Source organism: Malaclemys terrapin, chromosome 2, assembly GCF_027887155.1.
Source record: "Malaclemys terrapin pileata isolate rMalTer1 chromosome 2, rMalTer1.hap1, whole genome shotgun sequence".
NCBI lineage: Eukaryota > Metazoa > Chordata > Testudines > Emydidae > Malaclemys > Malaclemys terrapin.
The window spans coordinates 221,414,861-221,436,544 of record NC_071506.1 but is presented as its reverse complement, the minus strand read 5'-3'; the positions used below and the strand labels follow the sequence as shown (position 1 = coordinate 221,436,544).

Sequence of the window (21,684 nt, the reverse complement as noted above, 5' to 3'; positions counted from 1 at the left end):
GGATCCCGATCTGGTTGAGATTACTATAATTCAAATGAAGAACAACAGCAAAAGGTGCTGGGGGTCTGGGGCTGAAGAGTGTCTCTCTGGGTTTACAAAATCTAAATAGGAAAACTAATTTTTCCACTTCTCAAAAATCCAATACAACGGACATGGTTTTGCTTAGGTTTCTCCCCTCTCCACCCCATCCCTCCCATGCAAACACACAAAGAAGTTCTCTCCATGCTGAAACCAGGCATTGAAATTGTAGTTCAAAAGGTGAATATATTAGAAAGTGTATGTGCGCAAACATGGGAATGGTTTAGCGATCTTAACTATAGCAGATACTGGCAGATATCTGTTCTAATTCTGTAAAAAGCAACAGAGAGTCCTGTGGCATCTTTAGGACTAACAGATGTATTGGAGCATAAGCTTTCGTGGGTGAATACCCACTTCGTCAGACGCATGTTAGTCTTAAAGGTGCCACAGAACTCTCTGTTGCTTTTTACAGATCCAGACTAACACGGCTACCCTTCTGATACTGTTCTAATTCTATGTGCACACTCACCTCTGCAGGCAATAATACAAGATGGTTGTAAGATGCAACACAGTTCGCTGGCACCTTGAATGAATTCAAACATCTGATTTACAGTGTGCACCATCCAGTAGAAACATAACATTGTTCTTGCACCGTTTTTATTGAAAAAGTACATCAGTATCAGGATACTAAATAGTTTTAAAAATATTTAACCGTTCTAACTTTTTCTTGATTAAAACGTTTGCCCCTCCAATTTATAATCCTAATCTTCGGTTTGTGACTCCTGCACTCGTCATTTTCTGGTGGGCTATATTCTCTATAAACATAAGCAGATTGGATCTGATATTATGAATATCTATTACCCAGCTGGGGTTAAGAAAGTGGCTGATAATGGGATACCTATAATACCTGAAAACTGAGGGCATCATTGCCCACTGGAGTTTCTACATCTATAAAACTTCAGTCCGGATATGTTTTAGTACCATTTAAAAATGTCTATGCTGCTTAAGTGTGCTGTGAGAACACAGCTATAGTGGCTGTGCCAATAGCTTCACTATTATACGCTACAGAGTCATGCCACCCTGTCTCCGCCAAAAGTTAGAAAAAAGTTTTGGCATTAAACACCATTTACTAGGTAGGGATGGCAATGGAGCAAAAGTGTAGTGGGTCACATGACCATGACTTACCAATTGGTCTGCATTTGGCAAGCCAAGGTGTTTATAAATATTCATACACACACAGAGTACTGTATCTATTACTCCAATCAATAGGGAGGCAAATCTAGTTTCTGCACACCATAATTCTGTGTGTTGGTTGGCTTAAATGAACCTTCCTTTTTTCTTAATGTGAGTGATACCTCTGACATTTTGATATTACCTACAAGCAATCAAGTATAAAACTCCCCCAAAATGGGGTCTTCTGGGAATCACTGCCAGACTCAAATGTAGCAGCACTTGTGACACTCAGTATAATGTAAATAGATTAATAATTTTAAGGGCAAACTATAATTATAGAAATAAATATACTGGGCACATTTACCAATGCTGATAATTTACTACTTACAAGCTGACAATTTCTAAATGTAGAACCAGACTTTTAACAAAGATCCTCACTCCACCCCCACATCCATCCCACCCTATCCCATGATATTCCATATACACTATGTATGAGGGCTATCTACCTGTAGACAATTCAATTAATCTCACAAGTGACACACACACACACACACACACACACACACACACACACAGAAACAGATGTGGCACTAAGATTTACAAAGTTATTGAAACTTTTTAACAAGTAAAATGCATCTTTACTTAGCTACACCAGAATGAGGAATAAAGGGGTTTACATATGTTCCAATTCTAAACCTATCAATCAAACCCATGTTATTCCTTTGGGAGCTTATTTACATGCATATTTATCAGCTTCACATGCTAATTCCCTGCTGTTTTATGCCTGCGAGGCATGTTTATGAGTCATAATTGTTGATCTCATTTGATGTATTTCACTGAAGTAAGACATTATTCAGTTATGTGGCCTAATGTCAATGAATTACGATGACCTGATCTTCCAAATGCAACTTGCTCTTTAATTTTTATTAGAACATAACTTATTCAGAAGAAGAAATAAACCAAAATGGAAGATTACTTGCCTCTATAGTCATTTTAGTTAACCATCTTATCTTTCAGACACTCCGCCCCACCTCTAGGCAAAGATTAAATATCATAATTTATAAACATCAGAATGTAAAGAATCTCATCCTTAAATTAATACTTTGGTCAAAGTAATGACTTTTAAAGGTAATTTTATTTTAATCAGCCACTGTATACCCCCAGGAGAAGTGATCTGTGATTAAGAAAGTCAAATTGTAATGCTTTATAACAACATCTTTAAAATAGTGGCAAAAATTATAAGTGGAAACTACTTGTTGATAAATATATTAAAGTGCTCAAACAAATAAAACTAAACTCTTAATTATAGATGGTGTACATAAATTCATATTAAATTCTATGAGTTTGCAACAAAATCAATTCATCGCCATGACAAAACTTCAAGCTACCATTCAAAGGGGTACTCAAATAATTTAGGCCCAACACGTGACCTACTTTAAACAATCTGGTGGATTAAATTCCTCCACAATCTTCGCTCAATTTTTTTTTTTTTTTTTAATGGAGATCTCCCATCTCCTAGAACTGGAAGGGACCTTGAAAGGTCATCGAGTCCAGCCCCCTGCCTTCACTAGCAGGACCAAGTACTGATTTTGCCCCAGATCCCTAAATGGCCCCCTCAAGGATTGAACTCACAACCCTGGGTTTAGCAGGCCAATGCTCAAACCACTGAGCTATCCATCCCCCCCCAAAACAGCATGTGGGAGTGGGGTATGTGGCCCATGAACCCTTCAATGCCAACTGGCAAGGTGATTACAAGAATATCCTGATTCTGGTATGTACATTCTGGGTCGATGTACATTTCTAATACCCATCCTGGTGCCAAGAAATTAAAAACATGAACAGTCTACACATTTATTCTTTTATAGCAAATAACCAGCATGGATCCCAAATTCACAAATCCTAGTCCTTAAATGTGCTGACATCGCACATGCCAAAGGAGGCTCTTCAGAGTAGGCTTTGTCAACCCCCTGTTGAATCTCATACAGGTGAGGGAACTAGGGGTGCTGGTGGTGCTGCCCCACCCCCTGGCTTGCAGTGGTTTCCATCATATACAGAGTTTACAATTTGGTTCAATGGCTGTCAACACTCCCACTGTACACATTGTTCCAGCACCCCGCATACGAATGATCATCATGCGTTAATATACACTGGTTTGGAGCTAGCACTTTTGCACATCAACTGTACTGAACAAGTTTCTAATTTTATTAGCCTCCACTCTGATGACAATCAATGGTGTTTCTTAAGAAACAAAAAAAAGCCCCAAACCAAGTATCTATTGTCATGTTGATTTAAATTCCACAGAAATGAAACATATTTGACAAATGGAAAAGGAGTAAATAGTAATAAAATGTTTTCAAAGTTCTCACATAGTATTACAAATAGAGTAAAATACTAACTTCTACCATTCTGAGAAATATATACTAGTGTCCATTTAAAAGACTCAATGTCACTAATGTGAACTACAACTTTAACCAACAGGAAAGAAATATGCAAAAGATGAAAATTTTATTTTAACTAGCTGACTCACCCCGATGTCACAATCCTACCATCCAAGGAAATTTTCCACAAGAATCTTAAAATCAAACTGTTAAGTACAAACACATCTAACACATTCTACAATAGACTCTTAGCAAGATATTATCAGCTTAGATGTGTGAAAAATTATATCATATTTTTCACAACCACAAATAATTTGTTGTTTTAATTTGTCTGTTTATGCAAACAAAATAGTTTTTGCATGAAAAAGTGCATAAATATGAGGAAGAACCCAACCCCAATCAATGTGGGTTTTCCATGGCATCTTTCAAGTGAGAAGCTTACTTGAGATGGAGCTATACTACAACACAGCAGCATTAAAAATCTTTGTTTGAACAACTGAATTAACTGCCATTGCATTAATGCCACAATGACTAGAATGCAATTTCACCTCATGCAGACCACACATTTAAAGCTGTCACGTTGGCATCCCACGAGCTAGCAGATTAGGAAGAATTCTCACCATTTAAGCATACAAAACGGTTTATTAATTAAATTGATGAAATTTTATTTGGGGCCCAAATTCACAAAAGTCTTTATGTTAACACTAGAATATTTAAAGCAAAAAGCTGGGATTCACTGAGTTCTAACCAACAGAAACGTGAGGTAAATGGTTAGAATAACTCACAATTAAGTGTGTACAGACAGTTTACACTTACAAAAAATCTGGAATTTTCTTAAGTATCGGTCATACTTCTTGTATGGTTGGGACAGGAGACTCAGATTTGGAAGTGTATTATTTTTAAACATGCTACATTAATGAGATAATATTTCATGAAGTAAAATAAAATCAATCTTAAAAATAAAATATTGCAGTCAGCTGGCTAGTGAGAATTCAAAGCTGAGCTTTGTACAGCATTTGCAAAGAACAAGTTTTAGAACATTTTAAATCATACTTGTATAAGAAAAAAATAACACCAGGTCGCAGAAATTTGGAGGTGGCTCTGTGGCTCAACATGCTTAATTTTCTTCTCTATTCCATTAAGATAACATCTGTTCTGGCCACCAGTCAGCAAATCAAATTTGATGAGAATTCATTTGAGTGCAAGGTAAAAAGGCGTACTAATGGACAGATTTATGGGGTTTTTTCCTCCTTCAACAAAGCTTTTACATTTCTGAATTAAAAAGTAAACAAAAGCAACTATAGTATCTTAAAAAATAATTAAGTGGCAAGCATATGGAAGAGGTAGTCTAACCCTAACCAAAATATGACATTTTCACCTTAAAAGAAAGCATCCTTTTTTCATCTAATCTATATGGCATATATACATTTTTAAACAGTAAATTGCTGATTCTATTTGATTTGATTGGATTCTATTTGAATCCAATTTGATTAGGACATGCAGACAGATGAGAAGGATACATGGGATGGATTTAAGCAACAGACCACAACTGACTTATTTACAGCTGGGAAGGGCATTAGCTATTTAAAAAGAAAAACAGATTTATTTATTTTTTTGAAAAATGGCTATTCTATTTTACATATGCTCCTATGCCGCTTCTATTTTCAACCTTTTTACCTACATGACATATAACATTAAAAACATAGGTCCTCCATTTGCATCAAATCATATCTGAATTATCCACAGACATAATATGAACATATCATTATATCAAATAATTTGTGAGTTGCATTGAGTTTCAGTGAATGTCAGCCCAGTATAGCACCTACAGTTGTAGTGACAGACTAAGCACGTAGTAATTCAAAGAATTGCTTAAGTCTCCTAGGTGCATAAAAATGGTTTAGAGACTTTGAAAGAACATCCTCTTGAGCAATATGTTTGTACTTCTGATCCTTCAGGTGGGAACCTGGAAGTACTGAGGCACACAATATTTGAACATAAGAAAAAGTTAACTATGCTTTTTATTTTTTTAGTTACATATATAGCATATAAAAAGCTCCATCTGAATTGTGGAAAAAAAAATCAGTCATAAAAGCCTTAGTAATGTCACATGCACCCACTCTGACATCATACCATCTTCCAAATATTTACAATTTTAGAGGAAAGCCTGGGTTTTTTAGTTTTTTAATTTTAATGAATACTTATGAATGACTAAATAATCTGCTACATTTTAGTACAAGTGTTTTTACTGGATTTTTAACTTTATAAAAAGTATTCTTTTTAAACTTGAATACCAAAAAAACAGCTATCAACAAGGCCCTTCATTTTAAGTTTTTACCAACTTTTATCCAAATGTTAGACCATTCGAGTACATGAAAATACTGATTATGTTAAGAAAATCCAATACATTACATAAGGTAGATGTGTTTATGTTAATAATAAATTAGTCTAAGTGTAAATGTTACTCCTGGGGAGCATTCTGCGCCAAAAAATAAAAAATTCTGCAAATTTTATTTGTCAAAATAACACTACAGAATCACACCAGTTTCAATTATTTTGGTAATTTATTTCAAAATACCTGTCAGCAAGTATGTCTGTAACAATACAGACACAAAAAAAATCCCCCAGGAGTAGAGTTAAAGAAACCACTATGATAACTCAGTTCCTGTTTCTCTGTCCCCTTTCCCCCTACCCCAGAGCTCAGCTGGGGAGAGAGATACCCGCACCCCTCCCCCCCAGAGCCACGCCACGGGTCCCCTCCGGCCCAGATACCCGCACCTCTACCCTTCCCCAGAGCCATGCCATGCCCCCACCCCTGTCCAGACACTCCCCTCCCACCCCAAGAATCCAGACGTGAAACAGCCTGATGCTCGGTCCCAGGTTTGCATGGTGTTTCCTGTGCACCACCTTCTCCTTCCCTCAGGGCATGCTGGGAACTGCACATGCCAGGAACTCTCTAGCTCCCTTCCCCTCCCTCCAGCAGTCTCTTCTATGTGCGAGCTGGGCTCTGCCAGGTCCAGCAGCCCTTAGTGGCAGCTAGCACCACTGCAGCCCATTTCTGTGGGGGAAAGGAAATTCTGCATGCACGTTAATTTCTGAAAAATTCTGCATTACACAGTGGCGCAGAATTCCCCCAGGAGTAAAATGTGAGGCTGTGTGTTAAAGTAAGGCAATGTAGTGAAAGATACACACGTGAAAGTACGTGTGTATGTGTACGCCAGTGCATGAGTCCTAAAAAAAGTAATGCTGGTACTTCCCAGATCCAACTCCCCAGTCTGTAGGAAGAGAGGGTGGTTCAGTAACCTGTGTGGCCCAGGTAACCGACCTCCCTCTCTCCTTCCAGAATGGGAAGATGGATCAAAAGTACTCTTACTTTTCTCTTTATTTGTTGCGTTTGTTCTGTCTTCCTATCACCCAATATTAACTTGGGTATTTACCCAGAAAAGCGTGAAGTTAATTCTTGCACCAATTTTCACCCATTTGTTTTGTGCAATAAACAGATAAATTTCTGGGAAATTTTAAACAAAAACAAAAAGAGCCTTGCTTATCAATAAGGAGCTACTACATGGAATTTGTACCAAACTAGACTGTGTATATGTGTGTTAGGATGGTGTTTCTAATCCCACCTGGCCTACTTTTATTGATTCACTGAATTTTGAGCAAGTTTAGATCTAAAGCTAGACAAGAACATGAATGTTACTGCAATTTATTTTTTGTATTTCTTGTAAGTGAAACCTTTAGGCCAAGATTTTAAAAAAATATGGATTTTGGGTACTCAATTTGAGATACCTTAACTGGGGCCTGATCTTCAGAAGTGCTGAGCATCTAATGTCTGCAAATGAGGCCCTTTTATAGCATCTCAGGATGGACACCCAAAAATTTAGGCATCCAAAATGACTAATGACTTAAGCTTGGCCTACACTACTGCCTCACTTAAACCATATTGCCTTCAACCCTGTTATCTCTGCAGTCCATGGGAATGTTGCCATTACTTTTAATGATATTAGGACAGTCCATTATACAGAAAAAGTCAGAGGGAAAAAAAAAAGTCTCAATCATTTTGTTAAAAATAATTAAAGTTGATTAGTAATAATAAGGTACTGTAACTGAAAAGATAAACAGTAGAGACATTTGTTATCAAAGTAAAATAGGAAAATTAAAATAACCTGTAACACTTTTGTATATGCAATTCATCAGGAAATGTTGTAAAAGAACAAAAGCAAATGTTGGCTCATTCTGGAGGTTCTTTGTCATCATTAATGTATTCAGGTTTTCACAGCTGAATTGCTGTACTTTGAAAAGATTTTCATGAAAGGAAACTCATTCAACATTTAAACAAAGCTGTCAGGTTACCGAGATTCAAATTTGTTTGTATGTCCAGAAAATGTTTTCTTCTTAAAAAAATACTCTGGGTTAGAAGTGTATTATTCCTTTGCGCTCGATTTGTAAACAACAGAAAATAAGCTTTTGTTAAACACCACACTTATTTATTTATTTTGTGGAGATGGGAATAGTTTATTCCAAAGTGGAGGCGAAACTACATTGTGTGGCTATTTTACTTCATTACTAGTTGTGTTACTCAAATTGATACAAATGATCTCCTTCTGTTTCTGTCTGTCTGCTTGCCTGATCAGTACAACTAATTGTCAGTGCTGGGGAAATCTCCTATATCTAAATGGAAGATGTGCAGTTTGTAACCTGCTTAATTCGCCTTATGTCCTGCATGGCCCTCGGTATGGTATTCATTAAAGCATCAGCTGCTTTGTTTGTAGTAGTGGCACCTAAAGGTAGGCTTCTTTTTCTTTGTTAAGAGGCCAGATTGTTGATAAATATACACATCTTATTGTGAATAGTAAGAAATTACCTTGTAAGTATTATGGTACTTTGCTTTTCCCTCATGCTGAGCACCTTTACTTAATTATGCACCTACAAAGAAGACACTGCAAAGATATACAAGTTGACAAAAGATTAAGGCCCTTTTAGGCCTACTGATCTGAAGCCTAAAATCTGACCTTCGCAAGGGTAAGCTTTTGACAATTAAATGAAACACAAGGCTTAATTACCTAATTTTTAAAACAGGAAATTCCAGATCTTTAAAAATAAAAGGAAATGATCAAAAAATTAAAAGTCAGGAAAGATTCAGTACATATTGACATATTTTGCTTAGAAATTAGTTTCTAAGGCTATCAAAATAGCATAAAATCAATTCAATTTGTTTTTCTTACCATAGAGGGATTCATTTTTTTTTCATTATTTTTTTTTAAAACAAACTGAGGGCTTGAGATACATAGGACTAACTCCAGCTAACTTGTTAAATCAGGTGTTGTGCTTGTTCAGGTCATAACTATTGTACAAACTTTATTCCTCTGCATCGAAGAACAGAAGTGAACTCAAAAATATTCGATCTATCCAACATATTACCCACATTTAGGATTATGATTCATGTGTTCCCCTTTCACTATACCAAAGAAAAAACAAATCCAATTAACATCCTGAGATTTGATATGTAGGATTATATAGACATGTACTGTACATATATTCCCTTTTTATATATTTTTAATCAAACTGTATCTTCCCAATGCAGGAGATAAACATGAAATAATTTGATTCTTTATTTCTTTTTACATGGAATCACTTGTGTGAAGTGTATAATTGCACCTTTATAATTTTTGTATCAACTTTCAATGAAATATAAAAGGAGAGAATGAAGGCCTCCTTTTGTATTGCTATGTTACTTGCAATGAGCTAGTTTTAATATACAGTTAATTACATTTACAATGGTCACACTTGAAAAATTTCTTCTGTTTTTAAAGACTACCATTTGAGAGGAGTGCCTACATTTAAAATGAAGAATACTGCTTGAACTGATAAGCCCCAACAAATGGAAGAACCTTCTTAAGGGCAGCCACAGTATGTGAACCATGTAGGTCAAAGTACTGACAGACAGTTCCAAAAATACTTTTTACCCCATTTAACAATAATGAATGACTACAGAGATAGAACCATACATAGAGGTAGAGTCATGTTTATAAAAATCATGTTTACAGAAATCTTATTCTTGTTCAGAACTGCAGGCTGTCAGTAAAATGGATTTAAAATTGTGTGGCTTTCTTAAAAAATAACTTCCCTTTTTATTTAATTTGCAAACCACATACTATTACAAGTTGTCTTCATCGGACCCTTCATCTGAAAAAGCAAACTGGGTTGAAATTCTCTCACACATTTTGTTTTAATCAAACCTGGATCCTATGGCATCTACCTTAGCTACAATACGGATCAAGATGAAAGCACAATCAATAGGCCTCAGTCTAGACAAGACCAGAGTGATAGTAAGAAAGAAACTAGGAGAAACATTGATGGTGGTGTCCCTACCTTCATTATTGAGGGGGTTTATTGTCAAGGATGGATGTTCACAATTTGAAGCACATCTAGATCAAGTGTCATACTGTCACCAAAAGGCCTTCTTTTATGTCTCTCAGACAATCCATTTATGACAATTTCTCTATATGCTGACTGGCAGTTATCCATGCCTTTGTGATATCCAGATTGGATTACTGCACAGCAAAATTCATGAAGTTACAATTAGTGTAGGATACAGCTATGCAGTCACTTGGCTGTGTTAGTTATAGGTAGAAAAATCACATTATTTTCAGCTGCAAGCTTGTGCTGATTGTTATAGAACCACGAATGGGTTGGGTCCCGGTAACTCACAAGTCTGTGCTCTAACTGTTCATAGATTTGAACATTGAGGCAGGTTATTTAGGAGGGTCCAAGCTCTGCAACTCATTTCCTTCCTCAGTTTCACAGAGCGCGAGCTCGATGACCTTCGGGGCACAGTGTAAAGCCCACCCCTTTACTTTGAAGTTGCACATGAGGTGATTTGGGGCATGCCTATAGTCTACAACTAATTAACAACAATTATACAGTACAGTAAAATCCAAAAATACTTAAATACAATTTATTTTTAAATAAAAATGTTGGGTATTATCCATTACCAACTGGCTTTATAATGTAATATAATATTTTTAAAGCATTACCATTTTTTTCTCTTGCCTGATATCCAGTTCAGAACGTTTTCCCAAGAAAGAAATTAGAAAAGGAAATGAAAGTAGAATTGAGAGAGAAAGTGACAGGTACAGTTAATGCAAGATGTAAATGAAGAGGAAGTGTTCCCGCGGCCTGGTAGTCACCACAATTCTGTTACTGTTAAAAGCAGACTAAACAGTAGCTATTATTAATAAATGAATATTAAAAACAGTGTTATGTTAGCATCTGGTGTTGGAAGATGCAGAAAATATCCTTGCTTCTGCTCAGTCACCACAACGTGAGGCAGACTTAATAGAGCTCCTTCTTCTAGGCAGTAGTGAAATTCTATCCCTGAAACTCTGTCCTTATCTGCTGCTGAGTAGCCTGGGCCCAGGATTTCTAAAAGATCAACTAAAGGGGACCAGGATCATGATCAACAACTCTGCTCCTCAGACAGAATGGGACTTTCTACCATAAAGGTAAAGCTCTTCGGTGCAGAAGATAGCACTTTCTTGGACACAAGTATGAGACTGTGGAATGAGTGAAAGGAATTAAGGACCACCATAAACCTCACCCCGGTCTTCTCCAAGTGCAATGCACACTTCTTCTACCTTTATATATGCATAGCAGCATTTACATTTTAAACAAATCCCTCAAAACAAAACACTACATGGCACACACAATTTTCCCCTGGGGAGAAACTGAGAGAAAGAACATACCTCACATGCCATATGTTAGTCACACTGCTTAATACACGACTGGAAGGCGTTCAGATACTACAGTGGCAAGGATTATATAAGAACTTATATTAGTACAGAACAGTACAGTACAGAAGACCTGTGAGCCCTGTCTCACCATCAGCATCCTGCTCCAGGCTGGAATTTATGATCATATGAAAAACATCCTCTAGTTTCACAGATTTCAAAAGCAGTTTTCCATTTTGTGTCAGTTCTTGGGGTACACCCAGGACTGAGAGTCACTTTGTTAACCCCTGATTAGAGCATGAGGGAGTCTTTCTTGTGGTAGCTGAATGTCAGCTCCATACCACATCCAGCCTTTCAGTCACTTCTCTGGGCTATGCCAGTCCTAACTTCGCCTGGCAGGTTAACAATAGGTGCGAATCCCAATCCTCGAGTCCCTTTGAAGCATTCCTCCGATATCCAGCCCAACACTGGATACTCTCAGAAGTTCCAGACCCTCTGCATCCAAAAGTACAGTGTATACCAGTTTACCACTTTTAACTTAAACCATCGCTCCTGTAAACCACAGAGCACTTGTGAGCGCTTATAATAAAACAAAAGTAGGTTTATTTAAGAACGAATAAAGATTTAACTAGAAACAAGAGTGGTGGAAAGAAATGGTTACAATACAAAACAAAATCATAAAATATGTACGAGGGCCTACACTTATCGATAGTTACCTCTCCAACATAATAAAATAGGTTAATCCCCCACCACCACCTCCAAAGTTCAGTCTATTGCCAACCTGGCCAGTGTCACAAGAACAAGGATCCAAATGTTCATGAAAGCACCCTCGCTTCACAAGAGGTTCTTCAATGAATGGATATGGAGTGCTCCTCCCTCCTCTGTGTTATTCTGAAAACCGTTTTGTTTCTCTTCAAATAGTTGAACCCTTGTATTGTTGTAAAGTTTCATTTCTACCTTTAAGAGGTCTTAATTATTTGTCACTGCATCTGATGGCCTCCCATTCAAAGTCTTAGTATTGCACAAGGCTAAACAATTGTGCCTTGAATTGTATGAGTAGAATTGCCATACTGAATCAGACCCATGATCCTTCTAGTGCAGCGACCTGTCCCTGAAAGTGGCCAGCACCACCTGACACTTGTAGATGACGGAGGGAGAAGAAAAGTGCAGAGGGGCATGATGTGTGTGTTATGATATATAGAAAATTTTCAGTCTGGCTTACAGACAGAAAAGGGTGATTAACAAGGAATGGCTTTTGATTAAACATGACAGTGTTGTTAGAATATATTGAAAAAACAAAGTAAAATATATTTAGGTTAAAGAGGATGTGTGTGATGCAGAGACCCCTTGGCAAAGGGTCCCATCTCTCTGTCTTTTGTAGACATCTCTCACTTCAAACCTGACAAACTCACTATATTAAACCTATAACTTACAGACTATCATAAAGAGCAGCATGTAATGTATCCATAGAAAGCTTGTAACTTGCTAAGATTCATAATTATTGTGAGCTGTGTGTGTAATAGTTGAGGAGTAATGTATTTATTTTAAAAGTGTGCTTTCTGGATTTGGAATAGAAGTTAAGACACCAGGAGATAATGTGTCTCAGTAATGACAATGGGGAGTTGTCACCAAGCTCTGTTTGGCATCAGTGCTGGGGGGATGCAGAGGGGCGCCCTCTCCCCCTTCCAGTCTGTGGGGTGGGAAGGCTCCAGGGACTCTTCACCTCCCTCTGCCCCTACCCAGGCTGGGTGCTGCAGGGAGGGAGAGGAGAGGGGGTGGAGGGCAGAGGCACTGTCCCAGCCCTATTGCTTTCAGGAAGTGACAGGGGAGAAGGCATCAGGGCTCTTTAGTTATCTCATCCCATCCTGTGAGGATGGCTCCAGGTTGCTATGGAGCAGGGGTCTCAAACTCGAATCACCAGGAGGGCCACATGAGGACTCGTATGTTGGCCCTAGGGCTGCATCACCCACCTCCCGCTGTCGCCCCCTCCACCCCTGCCCTTGCCCGTGGGGTGCAGTAGGGGGCTCAGGGCAGGGGGTTGGGTTGCAGGGTGTGGCAGTGGGCTCAGAGCAGGGGGTGGGGTGCAGGAGGGAGTGCGGGGTGTGGCAGGAAGTTGGGGTGCAGACAGGAAGCTCAGGACAGGGAGTGGGGGTGCAGGAGAGGTTTGGGTTCCAGCCCGGCGCCGGTTACCTGGAGCGGCTCCGGGGTGGCAGCGGCGCGCATCGGAGCCAGGGTAGGCTCCCTCCCGGCCCTGGCCCCGTGCCACTCCGCTCCGGGAAGAGGCGGGCATCGTGTCCCTGCGCTGCTGTTGCCTACGCATACCTCCCTCGAAGCTCCCATTGGCCGCGATTCCCCGTTCCCGGCCAATGGGAGCTTCAGGGGAGGTAACCACAGGGAACAGCAGCTCACAGAGCTCTCTGCGCCCCCTCTCCTCGGGGCCGCAGGGACGCGGTGTCCGTGGCTTCCCGGAGCAGCGTGGGGCCCTCAACACCATGGGGTTGGCAAAGGATTAGGCCCGGGGGGGGGGAGGGAGAATGCGGCGTGCTGAGGAGGGGACGTGGGGACAGTGGGGAGCTTGGCGGGCCGCAGGAAGAACCCCGCGGGCCGTGTGTTTGAGACCCCTTCTATGGAGGGTGGAGAGGAAGCAAGATCTGCCTGTATCTGCTCTAATTAGTTATTCTGCCCCATGAGATGGGCAAGTGGGCCAGGCAGCCAATCAGAGGGCTCAGATTGGCTAGAGCCAGGGTAGTCAATTCGTTTTTTGTCAAGGTCCAAATTTCTTGGCAAAGCTATAGTCAGGTCCAGATTCCAGAGAAAATAATAAAAAATAATAGTAATGTTAATAAGTAAATTAAAAATACTGGGGTCTGTTCAAAAGCATCCTGCAGCCCAGATTTGGCTTGCGGTCTGCCTACTGATGACCCCTGGGCTAGAGGTTCTCGTTTGATCCCGAGACTGGCTCCAACCCCAGCCAAAATCACGTCACTCACCAAAAACCTGCAAGAGTTGGCAACACTGCAAGTCTGGGAAAGGGGATGAAGAACCCAGGAGGAGCGGAGGTGAGGCTGTCTGGTCCGGTCCTTTGCCCTGAGGCAGGAGTAAGTATTATCTAGATCATCTTTTGATCTGGCCAGCACGCTCCTAGTTTTAGCTGCTTTCTAAACTGCTCCCACCTAGGAGTTTATGCCTCCTGATTGGTGGAGCTGAGGGGACACTGTAGGCTGCATCTCTCTAGTTAGACTCCTTCAGGACTAACCACAGAGACCCACCCAGGAGGACTCTAACCATAGAGATGTAGCCTACACCATTGATCCCCAAAGCACCCAGGACCACAGACTTGGAGCTAGCACTAGGACAACACTGGGCAGTGTTTTAGCCATCTCTCTCTCTCTCTCTGGTTACGGGGGCCGGCAAGCAAGTCAGGGAACAGCAGCCATAACAAGTTTACAGCAAACCCAGCCAGGAAGCAGCAGGCATGAGCAGCCAGAGCTGGACCCAGCTAGGGGCTGCAGCCCATCTAAAGCATTCCCCCAACTGATTGCCGGAAAAGACAGAACTTCCATCCATCCAGGGAAGTGGTATATAGCATAGCTAGCAACTCAACCAGAGCTCCAGCCTGTCCTGACAAGGACCAGGAGCAGCAGCCTGGGAATTTGCCAGAGTTACCTGCACACCAACCCAAGAAGATACCAGAGCCATCCAGAAAAATAGCAATTTGTATGCTCCAAATGCTCATATCATGTTGCAGCCTTGTTAGTCCTATGCATTGGTAATCAGGCTATTTTATGTCATTTAAGTAAGGCAATGTATATTTATCAAACATGCATTTTAGGGGATTCAGTCATTTGCATAAATTCTCCAGATTTCTGAACCTTCAGCTTTAACAGGCATGGTCATTAGTAGCAGCAGCAATCTGTCTGAGGGTAAGTCACAAAAGCACTATGTTCTTCTTGTAGTTATTCCTAGCCTGAGGTGCTTGTGCTCTCATGATTAGAAACTCTCGTCATAGCGCAATTCCGTCTACTCAAAATATAGGAACAAAAGCAGGAGCACTGCCATAATATCACAGTGGATCAACCAGAGGCTCACCGACCCAAAGTGGATGGTAAAGAGGAGTTCAAGAGAAACTTCACCACATTTGTTTTTAAATAAAAGCATAGTATATTGTAAAATAAATATAGACTATAGCACTATGTAGTCAAAGTATTGTAAAATACTACAGACAACATTGACCTGGCCCCTGAAATGGGAAGTTTAACAATCTTTGATTGTGCTCATTTCAGTCGTACCCTATGATATCTATCTTTTTAACCATGTCACCCTTTTCCTTTCTCACCATCTAACAGCCTCTTTAAAAAAAAGAATCACTCGTAACTCATTACAACTTTTTCATTCCTTTAATAGAAGCCAAGAACATATTACATTTTTCTATGTGAAGTATGCTATTAAATAATAGCTTGTACACTAATTAAAGCAAATGAAATGGTGAGAACACACTGACACTGTTAAAGTAAATTACCCAATTCATTAATAGTTTCATTTCAAGTGACCTTAATTGTATTAATTGTAATATGGAGCAAATTAAATTGAAAAGGATTAAATACATTGTTCTAGTCCAGGGGCGTCAACACGCGGCCCGCGGGGCTCTTGCGTGTGGCCCACCAAGCTCCCCATGCCCCTCCCCCTCTGCCTGCCTGCGGGATTGCCCCCTATGGCATTGCGAGCCCCGCGCCACTCTCTGAAGCAACTGGCAGCACGCCCCTTCGGGCCGGGGGCAAGGGGGAAGGCGGCAGATGGCTCCAGCATTGACTCTTTCCAGGCTCCGCTCCCCGCAGCTCCCATTGGCCGGGAACAGGGAACCGCGGCCAATGGGAGCTTCGTGGGAGGTACCTAGAGGAGAGCAAGAGCAGCACGCACAGAACCCTGAGCCCCCAAGGGGCTGCAGGGACACTGTTCCATCTGCTTCCTGGAGCAGAGCGGTGTGGGGCCGGGGGCCAGGGAAGGCAGGCAGGGAGCCTGCCCTGGCCCCCGGTGTGTGCCGCTGCCACCCCAGAACCGCTCTAGGTAAGCGGCGCTGAACTGGAGCTTGCACCCTGAACCCCTCCTGCACCCCAACTCCCTGCCCTGAGCCCCCTGCCGCATCCCGCACCCCTCCTGCACTCCCTGCCCTGAGCCACCTGCTGCACCCTGCACCCCGACCCCCTGCCGCACCCCTCACCCTCTTGCACCCCACACACCAACTCCCTGCCCTGAGCCCTCTGCACCTCAACTCCCTGCCCTGAGCTCCCGCTGTACCCTGCACCCTTTCTGCACCCCTGGGGGCAGTGTTAGGGTGGGGACTTCGGGGACGGGGTTGGAATGGGGCAGGGAAGGGGTGGGAAGAGGTGGGACGGGGCGGGGACTCATGGAAGGGGTGGAGTGGGGGCAGGGCCAGGGGCAGCGAAGGGGGGGTGTCAGTGATGCGGCCCTCGGGTCAATGCAGTAGTCCTCATGTGGCCCTCGTGGTCATTTGAGTTTGAAAACTGCTAAAGTAGAAAGTGTGATTTCCTCTTGAAGGACAGGTTTAAGCATTAATGTGCTTAGATTCTTGAAATGATGCATTCTGTTTCTTCTTTGAGAAGAAATTATTTGCCTCAAGACTGTGTTCAGGTTACCCATAAGAAGGAGCTGATTCCAATTCTGCAACTCATTTGCAGAGGCTTTTATGAAAATTTAATTTTTGTTTCAATTTCCCTATCAGTAAAATGGAGATACTTACCTCACAGCGCTGTTTTAAGAATCATTTGTGTAGTGCCTTTAAAATATAAAGCTATATATAAGCAAGTATTTTTACTCAGAAGATTTCTACAGATCCTAAGTATCAGTAATATAATTAAAGATTTCACAACTCATTTTAAAATCAAAACGTCTTTCTTGTTATTGGTCAATTAGTAGCCTGAATACGGCTGTCTTGATTTGGATAATTGCAAACAAGCACATTCTCATGAGATTTCACTCTGATTCAAAATCCCAATATCCTAAACCACACAAAAATTGAATGGGTAACTTTTTCCCCAAAATAATCACCCCTTTAATTTTAGTCAAAGCCTCTAAAAAAATCAAAGATAAATGTGGCAACCCTACAACTCTATATTTTATATCTATAAACAAACATACATGCTCCCCAAATTTAGTATTTCCTGTAGCTTGCCAAATCAGACTAGTTTCTGTCATTAACGAGATCTATTTTCACAATGCTTATACTTACTAATGATCTGCCTTATTTTCTTTAACTCATCTCTATAAAGACCTTTGCCATTTAGTCTCCAAGACAATACTCCAAACATCTATCACTGCTTCAAAAGAATAACACACAGGCCTGATATTTCACAATATTCTACAAGTCATCTCTAAGCAATATGCTGCATCTCTTGTGAATTTCTATACTATTTGACAAAGTTGCCTGGAAAAAAATCTTTAGTGATTTTGTATTATCCTCTAAATAGCGTAACCACAACAATGTATATTGGGTACATCTTCAACTATAACAGGAAAACACATTTATCTTAAAATATAGGGATGTGGACAGTATTTTAGCAAAATATTAAAATAGCAATTCAAAAGATAAAATCAAACCCCAGCATAGACAAATGGTACATTAGTAGTACAACGTATTACCATGTGAGAGAAATGGGTTCATGAGTGACACTTTGATTCTCACATCTGAGGCCAGCATATGATTGTAGGGATACTCTTCCCAATGAATGACTAAATTTATTTCAGTAGAAGGGACCATTATGATCACTTAGTCTGACCTGTTGTATTGCACATACCTAGGGCCCTACCAAAGTCTCTGATCAACAGATGGATTCATCCCAATGGTTAGAATACTCATTTAGGAATCAGTGATTGCCTCCTTACACTGAACTTCAGAGGCGGATTGCATGGGCAAGGAAAATTACATGCTTTGATATACAAGCCCTCTCCCACAGCAATACAAAAATATACTTTATTTAAAATTAAATGATAAAACAGAGAAGATTGATCTTAGTTACATATGGCACCAAATTAAAATGCAGTATGTGTTTCACAGTAAAAAAAAAAAAGAAGAAGAAGCAGCTATGAAAATGAAATGGATGCATTATATAAAATATTTATATATACAGAATGTGAAAAAAACTGTACTATGGTTGGTAACCTTTCTGACTTTGGGGGAACCATGTATTTACATATCCTTATCTTCCCATGTGTGTGTGTGTGTGTGTGTGTGTGTGTGTGTGTGTGTGTGTGTGTGTGTGTGTGTTGTGTATATATTTTTAACAGTTGACAGCTGTTTTAGAGCATACAGAGATGCCAAGCTGAATGAGGGCCTTGATTACTTCAAGATGAGCTATCTAAAGTTTCTATTCATTTTAAGTGTTGTTAGTGGGAAGAGTCATTAGTCACTTCCTTGTCTCATAGAACATCAGCATACATTTACATTGTTAATGAACATTTGGGGTAAATGAATTAATGGCACTTTTAAACATCAATTCAATACTAATAACTTTGTATGTCATAGAAATGTTAAGGTTGGGATAAAAACTAAAAGCCTGTTCATTCAAGGTAACTAATCACTCTTGGGCACAATAAAGGGTAAAATTAATTTAAAATGTTTTTGTAACAGGGTTAAAATCTTGACTTGTCTTGAAATGGAGCTGAGAGACACGTGTGGATTTTTTTTTTTTTAACTAAACAGGAAACTTGCAATTTTTGATCAGTGTTGGCCACACACTAACCTAAAGTACATCACAAATATTTCATTTGGAAAATATGTAATACTTCAGAAAATGTGTACTAAGAATGCATTTGCTTTATCAAACTAAGATGGCTATTAACCTTTTAGATGTGAAGTGTAAAAGCGTAGTGACATTCACTTGAAAAAACTATTACCTTTACAGACTGGGCTCCACCAAGATGTCCATTCTACTTTTCCTCACATTGAAAAAAGCTTTATAAAGCAGTAAAAAAAAAAAATGAACTCTGTGATTTTAGCTTTTTACAAAATAATTGATATCTGAATTAAAAATTGAAATGCTGCTCTTTTTAATACATTTTATTATATGGCAGATTTACACATAGAGGCACACAGAAAACACGTGACTAAGCTGTTTCAATTCTAATTTAAAATGAATTTTTTATCTTGCATTCCTGGTACATGCGTTCAATGACTGGAAAATTACAGGTAGTTAAGGTGTCATTGTGTATAACTGAGTACTTGAGGAATGTTTTCATGACAAGGATGAGGTTTCAAGCATCTTGTTAAGCTTATCATTTCCTTCTAACCAACCATGTTGTCACTACTAGCAAATAAGTAGAAAGGACAAGTAACACAGACAAGCACTTGCATTATGCAAGCAGTTTCTTCTCACTGTTCATTGGAGTAGTCTGAATACTGCCTTCTGTTAATTTACCTTGAGTTACACAGTAATTTCCATTTTAATTCCACCCGTTCTACTTTAGGTTTTTATTTAAGGAAACCAGGAGAGCTAAGTGTTATGATTCAACGGAAGAAAAAAAGAAAATCTTTTTTCATCGGCATAACCTCACCCAAAATAAAAGGCTAAATTTTATCAAAGAAAAAAATCAATAGTGTAGATCAGCCAAAAGAGCCCATCTTTGAAAAAAAGTTGCAACAAAGGCCATGTTGCATTTCAATATTCTTATGCTGAAGTCACTGTTTGGTTTATGATTAAAAAAGGATGACAGTGCATTAAACATTTGGCTAATGTTTCTATCCGTAATTGAAAGTTGACTTTTCGTGGTTTTCATTAGTGTTAGAGTGCTCTACACACACTCGGTGAAATGTTCTTAAAGTTGCCCTGCTCAACTTCACTGAGAGAATTAAACAAATTATGACAGGCATAGCAATCATGAGACTCTTACGTAAGGTTTCTAAGTACAAAGTAAAAAGTGTAGAAATATTAAACTCACCTTCTTCAGGCTTGTTCAAGTAACCCTGCAAGGGATCAATGCCTATTTCTTGCTCTTCTGTTTGCAAGGGGTGACTGGTTTCAGATATGGAATGATACATATTGGCAATTTCCACTAAAGAGCGATTATCTGGGAAGGAAAAACAGAGACACAACTAATATGTAAGCGTTTCTTTCATTGCTTTACAATAACAAAAAGGAAGCAGAAAGCCTAATGCTGTAAATGATTATAACGCTTTCCTGATTTCTAGCATAATGTTACCATTACATGTCTGGTAAGCATATTAAAGAAAATTATGTTAAAGAAAATTAATTCCAAATCACCTAACTTCTGCTCAAGTGTTTCTGAGACGTGCTTAATTTGTATTAATTATTATTATTTGTATTACAATAACACCTAGATTTCAGGGGCCGGGACTGTTTGAGGTGCTGTACAATCAGAACAGTAAGATGGTATCTGCCCCAAAGAGATTACCATCTAAGCATAAGACAATGGCAACCAGTGGACACAGACAAATGGGGGAGTACAAGGAAACAAGGACATGGTATTGGTCAGCAAGATAGGCAGTAGTCTCAGCACACCAGCAGCCTTATCATTGCCAAGTTTCTCGTTGGCATCACAGAAAAAAAAAAAAAGAGAGCTTTAAGGAGCATTAATGAGGTAGTCTATGAATGCTAATAGGGAACTGCTCCCAAGTGTGAGGAGTAGCATGGGAGAAAATACAAAAGTGGTTGTTTGAAGATTTAACAAGTGTGTGATGGAGGCATTATGGGCTGGCTGGAGGAGATGGTTGACATATTGTTAGTGAATGAGACAGGATAGGTAGAGTGGGAATACGCCACAAAGAGCTTTAAAAGCAAAGACAAATAGTTTGTGTCTGGTACTAGAGCAGATTTCTCAAATGCGACCACCAGGAGCTTTTTTTTGAGGCCACAGCCTCCTGGGCTGTGATTGGGGTGGGGCTGTGGCAAAGCAGTGGCTTCTCCCCCGGGGCTGCCTGCAGGAGTTGATCCATACCCCCCTCTGGAGCCACAAACACTATAGGAGCAAACAACCAGTGTGAGTTCCCCACCTTGCCAGGGTGGTGTGACTCGGGCTTCACGCTTCCTTCCGCCCTGGGGTGACAGGCTCTGTCCCCCAGCGGCAGGGTTTTGGGCTCCATCCCTAGACTCACCCCCGCCATCATCTCAACCCCTGCTGGCTCCTCCAGATCCCCTTGTCCCTGGCCCCCCTGCCTCCTTACCCATCTCCTCATCCAGGGCTTAATTTGTCCCCCAGCATGCCAGGGCTGAGTTAAGTGTGCTGTGAAGAATGATATTAACAAATATAGACCTATCACTTTTCACAGTGGCAGATTTCCTAACTAGCAATCTAAACAAAAAAGTTAAAACATGCAAAGTACCTTAATAGAAACAACTATACATTATTTTTAT

General features: G+C 40.0%; 1 protein-coding gene across 1 annotated transcript in view; it reads right to left on the bottom strand.

Moving 5' to 3' along the window:
* TBC1D5 (TBC1 domain family member 5) overlaps positions 1-20,376 on the bottom strand; it is a 286,376-nt gene extending 266,000 nt beyond the window's left edge. Inside the window, exon 1 of the mRNA XM_054020011.1 lies at positions 20,252-20,376. Within this exon, the coding sequence (XP_053875986.1) occupies positions 20,252-20,351 (100 nt within the window). The 5' untranslated portion in view covers positions 20,352-20,376. The remainder of the gene's footprint in view (positions 1-20,251) is intronic.
* Between the last annotated feature and the right edge of the window lie 1,308 nt (positions 20,377-21,684).